Here is a 13,945-nt window from a genome sequence, read left to right as displayed (position 1 = left end):
AAGGGCTACTCATGTGAGTGGCACAATCAGTGCTGCAGGCCCACTAGTGCATTTGATTTACAGGCTGTGGTCACATGTAGGCGCACTGTACTAGGGACATACCAGCAAATCAAATATGCCAATCATGGAGATACCAATTGCAAATTACATTTTAGATACAGAGCACATACACTTTAGCACTGGTTAGCAGTGAAAATATGCCCATAGTCCTAAAAACAAGCAAAAAAGTAATCAAAAACAGATGCTCAAGAAGGTGAAACATTTGGGGTAATCCTGCAAAAAGGGCCAATTCCAGCACTACCCGCTTCTAGCCTAAAGCCAGGGAAGGCAAATCAATATTTTGGGGCCTAGTACAATGTTGTTAGGATGGGATCCGGTATTGCAGAATCCGATTCGGAACCCTTGTTACTTCGCGAATCGTACAGGATTTCCAACGACCAATTACGATGCCCAGAAACCGAGACCGAACCGGTTCTGAAAGGCATCCAGACAGCCCAAGTTTTTCAGAGCTGATTTGTACAGCTTAATGTACATGGTTATCGAATGAGCGATTATAATGACCGATTCGGACAGCCGTACCGATTCGATTTGCGGCAGCCAGAATCTGTCTTCGGGCCCTCCCTTCATCCTGAGACACACAAATGTAGCCAGCCCATGGGGGTACCCAAGGGACCCATAGCTACTCGTAAGACTCTCATACACGCATTAGTACTAAGTCGACTGGACTTTAGTAACGCCCTCCTTATCTCGGCCAAAGACTCTGCCTTAGTTCAAGTTCAAGTTCAAGTTAGAGCATTTATATAGCGCACTACTCACCCAGAGGGTCTCAAGGCGCTTGGGGAGGGGGTTCATTATTTGTCGAATAGCCAGGTTTTAAGTTCTTTTCTGAATGAGATGTGGTTTTGAGTAAGGCGGAGGTGAGAGGGGAGTGAGTTCCAGGTCTTGGCAGCCAGGAAGGAGAAGGATCTGCCACCCATGGTGGATTTTCGGATGCGCGGGACTGTGGCGAGGGCTTGATTAGACGATCTTAGTTGGCGGGTGGGTTTGTAGAAGGATAGTCGAGTGTTGAGGCATTCGGGTCCTAGGTTGTAGAGGGCCTTGTGTGCGTGGGTGAGAAGACGGAACGTAATTCTTTTGTTGACGGGAAGCCAGTGGAGGTCCTTTAGGTGTCCGGTGATGTGATCTCGGCGGGGGATGTCCAATATGAGTCTCGCTGATGAGTTTTGGATGCGTTGGAGTTTTTTCTGTAGTTTTGCTGTGATTCCGGCGTATAGTGTGTTACCATAATCCAGCCGACTCGTGACCAGTGCGTGGGTCACAGTCTTTCTTGTTTCGAGGGGGATCCAGCGGAAGATCTTTTTGAGGATGCGAAGTACGTTGAAGCAGGAGGATGAGACTGCGTTAATTTGTCTGGACATCGAGAGAGAGGAGTCTAGGATGAAGCCAAGGTTACGTGCGTGGTCTGTGGGAGTGGGTGCGGTGCCCAGAGCGGAAGGCCACCAGGAGTCGTCCCAGGCAGAGGGTGAGGATCCTAGGATGAGCACTTCAGTTTTGTCTGAATTGACTTTTAGGCGGCTCTGTTTCATCCATTCGGCTACTTCTTTCATGCCTTCGCGAAGATTGGTTTTGGCGGTGTTCGGGTCTTTGGTGAGGGAAAGGATTAATTGGGTGTCGTCGGCGTAAGAGATGATGTTGAGGTTGTGTTGGCGTGCGATGGATGCTACAGGTGGTCCAATATACAGGAGCTCGCTTAGGGCCAGATGTAGGTAGCCAAATACCGGTCGGTAACGGCCGAATTCGGCCGTTACCGACCGGTATTTGGCTTTTGAGATGTAGGTGCCTGAAAACAGGCCATTTCGGTAATTTTACCGAATCTGTAAATATACCGGTCGGTAAATTTACCGACCGGTATTTTTACAGAATCGGTAAAATCGAGATGTAGGTGGGACTCTTCTGAGTCCCACAAGCCCTACAAAATCGGTATTTTACCATCAAATACAAGTTGATGGTAAAATACCGATTCAGGTGTGCATGCACATGTGTGCATGCACACCTGTGCCATATGACAGGCAGACCTGCCCTTAGGGCAGGTATGCCTGCCACATGGCACCTGAACCCGTTTTGGGGGTGCTAGAGGGTGTCAAAGTGACACCCCCTGCACCCTTGTGAAAGTCGGTATTTACCGATTCGGTAAATACCGACCGGTAAATGCCCAATCATTCCTATGGGCTTCAAAGCCCATAGGAATGAATGGGCATTTACCGGTCGGTATTTACCGAATCGGTAAATACCGAATTTTACCGATTCGGTAAATGCACATCTGTATTTACCTACATCTCGGTACTTCTATTTTACCACTTCTTAAATACCGAATCGGTATGATTCGGTATTTAAGAGGTGGTAAAATAAAATTACCTACATCTGGCCCTTAGTCACTAATGCCCCCCGTCGCACTCCCTCCCTTCCGCTTCTTCACAAACTGCACTGGCTCCCCGTTCGCAAACGTATCCATTTCAAAATATGCTGCTTGGTCTTCAAAGGTCTCCATCAGCTGGGCCCAACATATTTATCTAACAAACTGATCATACACACTCCCTCACGCAAGCTACGCTCAGAAGGCAGAGGCCTCCTAGTCATTCCCTGCTTTAAGAAAAGCAAATGGGGTGGAAAAGCCTTCTCCCACCTTGCGCCCAAATTGTGGAACCAGCTACCTCAGACACTCCGGCTAACTCACAAATAATTCAGTTTTAGGAAGAAACTGAAGACATTCCTATTCTAAATGACATGATCTCTTACCTCTACTGTCTTCAGCGCGGAGATACCCCATGTGGGGCGATTCATGCGCTTTATAAATCAGCTAAATAAAATAAAAATAAATAAACACAAGGAAATGATGGACAGAGCGCTGGAACGTTTCAGACACTCACTCCCAGTCACAGATATGGGTTGAATGTATCATTGTTTTTTAGCTCACTTCGCCACCCCAGTTCTGACCCAGCCATATGCAGATCAGTCTTGAACCTGTGCCTCCAGCCCGAACTGCCAAGCCAGGTCTTCCCTGGACCGGAAACAAGCATTATGAGACCAGTTTTGGGGTAACACTCCTCATCAGCCAGGCTAGCTTGAATCCAGTGGCAAAGTGAGGAAGGGACCCACTTCTGAGCATACCCTGTCACCTTAAGGTGAACAAAGCAAACAAAGACACTTTCTAAAAGTGGCATTTTCAGACCTGAAACTTAAAAACCAACTTCACTAAAAGATGTGTGGTTTAATTTGTGACTCCAGAGATGCCAAACGTACCCTATCTTTTCCCAGTTGGAAGTTACATTTGTAAAGAGATACAAGACAGCTCCAATGCTAACCTATGGGAGATATAGGCATTGCTGTAGGAAAACGAATTTAGCAGTTTTTCACTACCAGCACATGTAAAACTACACAGCACATGTCCTACCTTTTCAATACACTGCACCCTGCCCATGGGGCTACTTAGGATCTACCTTAGAGGTGCCTTACTTGTAATAAAAGCGAAGGTTCGGACCTCGCAAGTAGGTGAGCTCGCTAGGTCAACATGGTAGTTTAAAACTGAACACAGAGGATCTGCAAAAGCAGTTCTGAAGTCACACTAGTAGCATTTAATTTAAAGGCCCTGCACACATGTAGTGCACTGTACTAGGGACTTATCAGTAAATTAAATATGCCTATCATGGAGAAATCAAATGCCATTACATTTTAGACACAGAGCACATGCACTTTAACACTGGTTAGCAGTGAAAAAGTGCCTGGAGTCCTAAAATCAGCAAAAACGAAGTTAAAAACATAGGAGGAAAGCAAAAGGTTTGGTGGAACCCTACAAAAAAGAGCGATTTCCAACAGCTGATTTGCATCTATGATGGATGTTGCCTCAAGTACTGATGTGTTAATGAGATGTGGGGATGTCATATGTGCTTCTGCCAGCCACAGCCATTGGAGGGAGTTTCGGTGGGGCGGAGAGGCCGGCGGGAGAGGGGCAGGGTGAGGGGTGCTAAAAACCGGAGTATGGATAATTGAAGGTAAGTAAACAATTTAATAAATAAAACGAATTTCGTACCACACCCTGCATCACATTTTGCGATGCAGGGTGCACTACGAAATCCGTTTTATTTATTAAATTGTTTACTTACCTTCAATTATCCATACTCCAGTTTTTAGCACCCCCCACCCTGCCCCTCCCCCGCCCCGCCTCTCCGCCCCACCGAAACTCCCTCCACGGGCCGTGGCTGGCTTCTGCCTGATCCCAGGCCTCAGTTCCCCTGATGAGGTGCAGAAATGCTAGATAAGAAAGATGGTCGGTGGACTAGTGCTGCAAATGAGGGATATGTTGAGTGGATTAGCACAGCAAATGAGAGATATGGTGGGATGATTTGTGCTGCAAGTGAGGAACATGGTGGGTAATGAATGAGGAATATGGTGGGTGGGCTAATGCTGCAAAGCAGAATCTAGGACCCGGATGTGTTGATGAAAATAACTATATTTTACAGAATTTACTGATATTAAAACAGGTGCAAATTAGGAGCAGCTGCAACCTTGTGCAATGTTCATATTTGATCTGGCAAATCTGAAGAGTATCATTCTGTTTCCTAATGTTATTTATTATTTATTGTATCATTCCGCCTTCCAGGAAGTTTCCATTGGAACACATGAGGGACTATTTCAGCTATACACTAAGGGCCAGATGTAGGAACCCAAATACCGGTCGGTAACGGCCGATTTCGGCCGTTACCGACCGGTATTTAGGAATTGGCATGTAGGGGCCATTATTTTACAGAATCGGTAAGTTTACCGATTCGGTAAATTTACCGATTCTGTAAAATACCGAATCGGTAATTTTACCGATTCGGTAAATCCAAATGTAGGTGACATTCCTGAGAGTGTCACAGGCACTTAAGTCGGTATTTTACCACACAATCATATTGTGTGGTAAAATACCGAATCTAGGTGTGCATGCACATCTGTGCATGCACACTGTGCAATGTGACACACAGACATGCCCTAAGGGCATGTCTGTGTGCCACATGTCACACATGCCTTTACTTCGGGTGCTAGAGGGTGTCAAAGTGACACCCCCTGCACCCTTGCAACATTCGGTATTTACCAATTCGGTAAATACCGAATCGGTATTTCCCATTGATTCCTATGGGCTTCACAGCCCATAGGAATCAATGGGAAATACCGATTCGGTATTTACCGAATTGGTAAATACCGAATGTTACCGATTCGGTATTTCTATTTTAAAAAATACCTACATCTCCCACCTTCATATTTACCGATTCATAAATACCGAATCGGTAAAATTCGGTATTTATGAGTCGGTAAATGTCCCTCACCTACATCTGGCCCCAAATCATCACGCTGTACATCACATTTAATTTTTTTTTCTTCTAAACACATTCTGTACAGAAAATAATAATATTTTGCTATTTATTTCTTGGTATTGACAAAGCCAGTAAGGCAGACTATAATGTGATAAACAGCATGTATGCCTTCAACACATGTAAACAATATTTCTGAATGTCTGTATTGGCATGCAATTTCACATTAAAGACAGGCTTTTTTGCTTTGCCACTACTTATTTCTCTAGGGGTAACACAGTGAACAAATTAAGGCTGGGTTTTGAGAACATACAACAAATGTGCTAGTATTCGCAAAAACACATTCTATGCAAATGTTACTCATATATCTATATTATCGATACTAAGTAAATTATTGATCAAGTGGTCAAAGAGCCAACACACCGAGAAAAAGATAAAAAACTTTTTGGCCTGTTCTTTTTATTTAAGTTGTATGACGAATTGAGCTATCTTGGAGATGTCTATGATTACACAGCGCCATTGAAAATCCCTTCATAGGTTGCCATAAACGTACAGCACATTGTGCTGCAGTGCAAGCAAGAATTGCACTATAGGCTTATTGAAATAATATATATCCTAACTCATCAATAGTAAACTGTTGAACTGGCTTCCATAAAATCACGTGGAAAGAATCATTTTATTTCATATAACATAACATCTTGGAACCATAACTAAACTACAAGGATTACAGGTTCATGACAAATGATATATGTGTTTTATAAGTAGGGCTCCCAGTTTTATGGTATTTTTTTTTACATTTCCATCTGTGTTATCCATATTTATTTTTGGGCCATTTGATCTGTATTTATCCATATTTATTTTGTATTTTGTGTATAAATGAAGTTGCAAAACTGCATTTCCAAAATTATATAACTGATAGATGCACACTCATACTTAGATGATTGTCATTTTGAGCTATTTAAGCTGTCAAGTATCCCATAACAATATATCCACTGGTAAATATTGGCATTATACTACAAATGTATGTTATTTAAAGACATTTTATACTGGTTTTTTAATTTCCAATGCTGTCCATCTGCTCAGCGGATGGGCTATAATTCATGAAAGACAGGACAGAGAGTCACTTAAAAGAAGCATTATTTTCTGTATTCATCCACTTTTTTAAATAAATGCAGACGGAAAACACATTGTTTTCAGTCTGTATTTATCTGTAAAAATCCGTAAAAAAGGAAAACAGGGAGCCCTAGATACAAGTATGACTTATATAACTTTGAAAGCGGTACTAAAAACATAAATTAAAAATGTAGCTATAATTGTAGAATTTCTAATGTTTGTGTAGTTTAAGTTGGGTTTCTAAATCAAACCTAAAGAAAGTTTTCCTAACTATAACTTTTTTTGTTAAATACGTTTTTATTGTAAAGATATAAGGCAAGCAAAATACAGAATAAAAACTACATAAGTAATTACATATGACAAATGGTTGCATTATTGTGAAATATATGTGAGTGAATAGAGAGATTTTTGATTTTATATAAAAAGGGAGACAAAAAGAGAGAAAAGATTATAACTTATCTTTAACCTATGTTTTTTGTGTGAGAAAAAAATAAAAATGATATGATGCACAAAAAGAAGCAAAACGTTGCCCTTGCCACTTCAGGGAAGCATCATGTTCTTTCCCTGAGGAAACTCTTTCGCTTTTTGCTAGTGTATTAACAAATATAGAGCTGTGTAATGGAAACAGGATTCTCTGTGTCTGTCCATGGAATCTATATACGATCTTTCCCCTTAGGGATTAATTCCACTTTTGATTCAATATTTCGAAGGATTAAGTCATCATGTTACAAAGCTCTAAGGAACTACTGTACTACCGGTGACCTTCTGAATTACATTCTGCCATTTGATAAGGGAGAGGAAATTGATTTAGTGAGGAGTAGAGTTTGGATGAGAACACACAGAGAAGCATGGAAAATGTGGGAAAGTGTACGGTACCAGGAGCAAATTGGTATTTGCTGTTGATCATAAGGCTAATTAGAAAGGTGCTGCACTCACCACTGAATATATCACACAACCATGATGTAAATATTAACACACATATCTTGAACATATTATGCTCTAGGGTGCTCCTCACATGTCAAAGATAACCGTGCCTGTGAGAAAAAAAAGGATCAGATGTGACTTTGAAACATTTGTTTCCCTTTATTAGCTCAGTGCGGCTGGGTGTGTACGGCACATATTAAAGAAAATCACAAGAGTTGTCATGCAATTAATGAAAACCAGAACAGTACATGTAAAATTGTCAAGTGTAGAAAAGCCAGCGGTAGACAGCCCTAGCGGCTACATGTGCTGCTGAGCATACATTCATCAGCATTGACATATGTTCACCTACGAACCTTATAGAAGCTATGTCTGATTTCAAAGACATGCCGAACACACTGGTACATAATTTAAAATCATCACATTATCTTGTATGGCTACTCCAGTTTATTTATAGATCCATTTTTTTTACTACAGTGATTACAACCATCAGAAACCATACTTTTTTTTTTGTTTTCACTTTTGAAACCAAATTGGTTTTTTTTCAACTGACCCAACTGCAAGACACCTGGAAGCACAAGCATTCCTCTCTGGCCCACACCTGCGGTGCTGCTCCCAGATCATGCTCAAAAGTAGCCCATCACACACTGTTCTTGCTTGGAGGTTCTGTCCCCTAGAAGTCTGCAAGAGTGAGTCGGGATGTAATATAGTAAACCATTTGCCCATGGTGGGCTCATAATTGTATTGTATACCTGTCAACAGAAAGTCATTTTCTCTCTGACAAGACATCGGATTTCCCATCACACTACAGTTCCTTTCAGACCAAGTGGCTGTGCAGGTGAGAAATTGAATCAATTAACATGGAATAGCTACCTACAAGAAACACTAATATGAAGGAATATACAATGATTGAGATGAAAAATAATTTTTTGCCCTCATCAGTATCCACCATTTGCTATAGCTAGTACTACCATCAGTAAGGCAGGTGTGGTGCTTACCCCATTATGCCGGCCAAATTTATACAGCGGGTAATAATGCTATGGATCCCTTTGGGCAGCAGCACTACCACAAACTGCTCCAAAAGAAATGTTTATATCTCCTCTAGCTAATCTTCATTCATGTAAACCAAAGTATAGCAGCTGTGCTGCACAACCTAGCATAGAGACCACGGACAAAGTGCTAGTCATAGGATTGTCCTCCACTTTAAACAACAGCGAAACCCGCAACCTTTCAAAAGAGTGGTATCATTATTAAGCATTGTTTTTTTTCATTTTTGGATGTCTGACATCTTTTCAGTCAGATGCTCTACTTCGAATAGTTATTAACGGCATCCAAACTGGCCAATGTGACCATCTTTATACTGTGTTCATACTTCGAACACACACACACACCTGGAACAAACAGTTTACCCACCAGAGCCACCACAAAATAAATATATTTTAACCGAATATGCTGTGGCAGACGCAGACAAGATTTTTTGGATAAACAATATCCTTGTACAGGTAATGACCAAAAGCAACGACTATCCTCCCTGCTTCTTTAATGGTGATTTTGTGTCACTAAGTTTAAAACATGAAATATTAGCCAAACGTTGCAGTGTCCCATGTTATGCGATATAAAGGCGTGTGTTTTCTCTTGAACACACTCTCGTAAATGAATGTTTGCCAATTTACTAGATTTTCGTCCACTAATTATTATCCAAATACTGTGGCTCATTGCATTAAGGAATCAGTGGTGTTTTTACTTAGCATAGGCCCAAGACTTGTTAAAGGCACCAATGTTGAGCAATTTTGTACAGATGAACGGCAATATGTACTAGCCCTGAAATATACTTGCATTGATTGACGGGTACAATAATTCAATGTTGCATTGGTCAACCTGTGAAAGTGACATTTCTTTTTACTAGGAATCAATGTAAATGTTTCGGAGGGAAAAACATGCTCAGCACCACTGCAAATTTGGCAAGTACAAGTACAATATTGCAAGCCCTGGGAACAATTCATGTGATTTTTAATCTGAAGGGCAATGAGGAAAGCTGTCTTCAAGGAAAGATTATCACACAGACCAGTGATAAAAAACGAAACCATAACAACATGTCTATTCATTAAAAAAATTGCACACTTTATATAGTCATGTCAGCAATCCAGGGCAAAATAGAATGTATTTAACATTTAATCACATAAGTTTAAAGGCAAAATAGGTAATGCATCTGGTCCTTGAACACATAATATGATATACTAAGTATTGATTTCTTAAAAATAATTTATTGCTTTTAATATTTTTTTACAACAGAATATACTCAAAATCCAGAAAGAGAAAAAAATTGTAAACTTTAATTTGGCATTCACAGAATTAAGCATGTTAAAATACCTGCATTTTAAACTACCAAGGAACATGAGATATGCAGATTAAAGCCGTTACTGCTGTAACAGGGAACCCCTGAAAACGTATTTTATTGCTATCTACTTACATAGAAATAAGGAAGCAAAGGAATAAAAAAAGGGGGAAAGCAAGTGTCTGGCAACAGACAGTGCGAATTCTATTAGAAAAGAATATGCTGGTGAAAAATGAATGCAGTGCTCAGAGAAAGCTGCATTGGCCTCTGATAAATAACATTTTGATCTATTTAGTTCTACAGGAGTAGTTGTAGAAGGAAAACCATTAGTTTTGGACATGGGCAGCTTTGATACGCCTCGTGGTACCTATTAAAAATGAACATATATTGAACGACAAACAGCAGTAGAACTCTAAGCTATACACCTCAGAGGAGCGACATTGGCAATTGTTTCTGCCGAGAGACTCCACATTCTGGTGACAAGCTTGATTCCCTAAAACAGTAGTTGTCTACAGTAGCAATGCCATCAAGAAAGTTGTCATGGCCCTTCGGGTGGCCATGTTAGTGCACAGTGTCACACTGCCCCAGTGCAGGCTGGCATCTCCAGCTTTGGCACCTGACTCCAGTCTGACAATTGTTATGCATCCTAAGTATAAATATTTCACTGGCCATTTAAAAAAAATATTTTAGTCATCTTATCATTCAAAATAAATAGGATAACTGCAACTGATAAATATGTCTTCGTTGGTAAACAAAGGAATGAAATATCTGATATTCTTACAGAATGCATAGGCTGACGGCTGCCATCCTAGAACCGGGCCAACAAGATTACTGGCTTCATACGTGAACGTAGCGTTCACACATAAACAAATACATTGTACAAATCTGAGTGCTTCAGAGGTACTGCGCTCTAAGTTTAAAACCACATAAGCATTTGATCAATATTGTATTTTTAAAAGGTCTCAGAAACTTAGCTCTGAGACTAAGGTTGATGCGCAACAAAATATTAAAAAAGATATTATGATTACCCCATAAGAGACTTCATAAAAAATTATACTATTTTCTACAAAAATTTAGATGACAAATTTGGATTCGCCTAACAATTTTGGTGTACAAAACTGCAAAATAAAAACAAGTAGCACAAAGTGTGGAGAGTATTTTGTCAAAGTGATAAATAATTCTATTTTGTGTTGATTTAGGGAGCAGGAGGAAATTTCTTGACAAAATATATAGGTGGGATCCCACCTCAATGGGAAAAATGTGCGTAAAGCGTTTATTTGTACACTCCACAGAAACACACACACACGCACACAGTCTTTTTACAATCAAATATATATATGTATGTAAATATATATACATATATATGTATATATACATATATAAATATATATATATATACCATAAATTTAGCTCCCTAAATATGTTAGTGTACAATATTGTTCACCTCATATAATTACATTTAAATATTATTGATTAAGAAAAAGTCTGCATTTTTCAAAAGAAGGCTGCATTTACAGTGCATAGCTGTAACAAATAAAGAACATTGTCATACAGTATATACACAAAATAAAAATACTCCATTTAACATTTTCAAATACTTTAACTACACATTCAAATGTAGTGTAGAAACTATCTGGTCATTTCCCAGATAGAATGTAGTTATACCTGGCTCTCGCCTTAATGTAACACCACATCCACGCGTCAAGAAGAAAAATGCTGAACAAGCTGCACATTTGACCATTTGCAAGGCGTTTTAAAAGCTTGACGTGGCAGGTCGACTTTTTAATATCTGCATGGGTGTCAGAATTGAGGAGCATACCTTCAGAAACGTCAACTGTCTTCAGCAGAAAAGTCATCCTACTTCATTAAGTTACCCACCCACCCAGCCAAAACTCTAAAAACATTAGTTTGACTTTAAGTATGTGATTCAGTCTTGATTTTTCTTCTTTAGTCTCAAAAGAAGTATTTATATATATAAAAGAGTGCATTGTATCATAGCTATGATTAACTATATGTTAAGTACATTAGTATAACTTTTCATATGCTGAAGTTTCTTCCCTTCACAGTTTCCTGTGTGTGATTATTATACGGTCAGGTGTTTTGTCCTCATTTTCTTTTTTAACACAAGGAGTGGCCATGTTCATCATCCCAAGGAAAGCGAAGGATCTGACACCCATGAACACATTTGTTTGTTCGACATTTGTTCTGTCTTTCCACTCTTCAGCAGCTATGTTCATGTAAACCTTTGTAGAACAGAGTGTAAATCAGGAGAAATTCCTTAGCTTGATTTTCAATATTCTTATTGATGGACGTACTGTCCATGAGGTATTCTCCATCCGTCCGCTGTGTTCAGCCCTGCTGCATGTTACCTGCGAAGGCTTCTCTGAGCTTCTTTGAGTAAACTGTCAAAATCCATGGAGTCATATTTGCTCTTCGTGGAAGCAGGGTCAAAGTCATCTGAGTTTGAATCTGATTTAAAAACAAAAATCGATTCACATATTAATTGGAAGTGCATAAACTGAATTCCAAAACAATAAGGTAAAACACACCTCAATAGAACTGATCCAAATATAGAGTCAGGATGTAATATAGTAAACCATTTACCCATGGTGGGCTCATAATTGTATTGTATACCTGTCAACAGAAAGTCATTTTCTCTCTACAGCTATGACTAAACACCGGATTTCCCATCACACTACAGTTCCTTTAAGACCAAGTGGCTGTGCAGGTGAGAAATTGAATCAATTCAAATGGAATAGCGACCTTCTACAAGAAACACTATTATGAAGAAATATACAATGATTGAGAAGAAAAATATTTTTTATGAATATTCATGAGATGGATGTTGGTTGCTATGAGAAGAGTGCTGCATCCTCTGTGATGAATACGTCCCAATAAAGTATGACCAAATTTATTAGAGTACTCGTTGAGTAAAATACGTGAGGTTAAGGTACTTAAATTGTTTGATAGATTACGGATAGATAAGTAGTAAACACAAAGGGCCTGGTTTCGAGTTTGATAGAAGGATTACTCCTGATCTGTGTCCCCCATGTCAAGAAAGTGCAAACAGGAGGTGGATCATTTAGCTTTACAGGATCTAGACTCTGGAATGCTCTTCCCCTGGAGCTTAGACAACTGAAAACCCTGTCCTGCTTCAGGAAGGAATTGAAAACCTGATTGTTCCCTAGAGAGTAGACCGTGCCGTCTCTATTGTTCTCGCTGCTCAGTAATCTAAGCACCAGGATACCCTTTGGGTGACAGCCGTGCGTTACAAGTGTACCTTACATTACATTACATTAAAAATGTGATGGATAATCTGCCCGCCTTAGTGCCATAAGGTATAATACACGTGTAATAAGATGGACGAGATATCCGTCATGTTTATGAAGGAGAACCGAGTCTGCCAAACTCTAAATCGTGCCCAAAGTGTACTGGGAGGAAGCACACATTTTTAATTCCTGTGTCTTAACCTGTGACTTCAGCAATTAGTTAGTTTTTCTTCTTTTTACCTTATTGAGTTTTTCTTTATAAATATTATAGGTCTTAGCGAATTTGGGGGTCCATTACCATGTCGTGCGGATCGCCACCGCCATGGTGGCGGTGGCGATCCGCCCGACAGAAATGCCCGCCCGCCACCCTTTTCCCCACCGCTACATTACAATGGCGGGGGGGACCGCAGCGGAGGCAAACACCGCCCGCCACTTTTCCGCCCCGGTCGCCTTGCGGCCGGGGCGGAAAGGGTTCATATGGTGGCGGTGTCTATCAGACACCGCCAGCCATATTTGGATGGGCGTCTGCAGTTGCTTTTCCGTGGCGGCAATGCCGCCATGGAAAGGCAGGCAGACTTCACTCTGGGGGCCCGGTGCGGGCCCCCAGAGTGATGGAGAGTACGGGAGTGCACACGGGGGGTACCTGTGGTACCCCCCTGCCTTAGCATAATCAAAGCGGCAGGCACCGCGCGGTGCCTGCTGCTTTGATTATGCAAATGCTGAAATGCTTTTTTAGCATTGTGGCGTGCGGTGCAGAGAGCACCGCCCGCCACAATGCTAAAAATACAGGATGTGCCTGCCACTGTGGCAGGCACATCCTAATAGTCCCTACGGGACCCTCGCCCTTATGGCGGGCGGTCCCGATTACCACGAGGATGGCAGTCGGGCAAAGTCCGGCCGCCATCCTAATGACCCCCAAAGTCTTCGCAATGCAGTAAGAAGTTTTGGAGATGTAAAGG

General features: G+C 40.9%; 1 protein-coding gene across 1 annotated transcript in view; it reads right to left on the bottom strand.

The window, feature by feature from the left end:
* Nucleotides 1–7,520: 7,520 nt before the first annotated feature.
* PPARGC1A (PPARG coactivator 1 alpha) overlaps nt 7,521–13,945 on the bottom strand; it is a 252,579-nt gene continuing 246,154 nt past the window's right edge. The window contains exon 13 of the mRNA XM_078678397.1: nt 7,521–12,186. Coding sequence (XP_078534523.1) covers nt 12,083–12,186 — 104 coding nt within the window. The 3' untranslated portion in view covers nt 7,521–12,082. The remainder of the gene's footprint in view (nt 12,187–13,945) is intronic.

The sequence above is a fragment of the Lissotriton helveticus genome, chromosome 2_2, assembly GCF_964261635.1.
Source record: "Lissotriton helveticus chromosome 2_2, aLisHel1.1, whole genome shotgun sequence".
Taxonomy (NCBI): Eukaryota; Metazoa; Chordata; class Amphibia; order Caudata; family Salamandridae; genus Lissotriton; species Lissotriton helveticus.
This window is presented reverse-complemented; position numbering and strand designations above follow the sequence as displayed.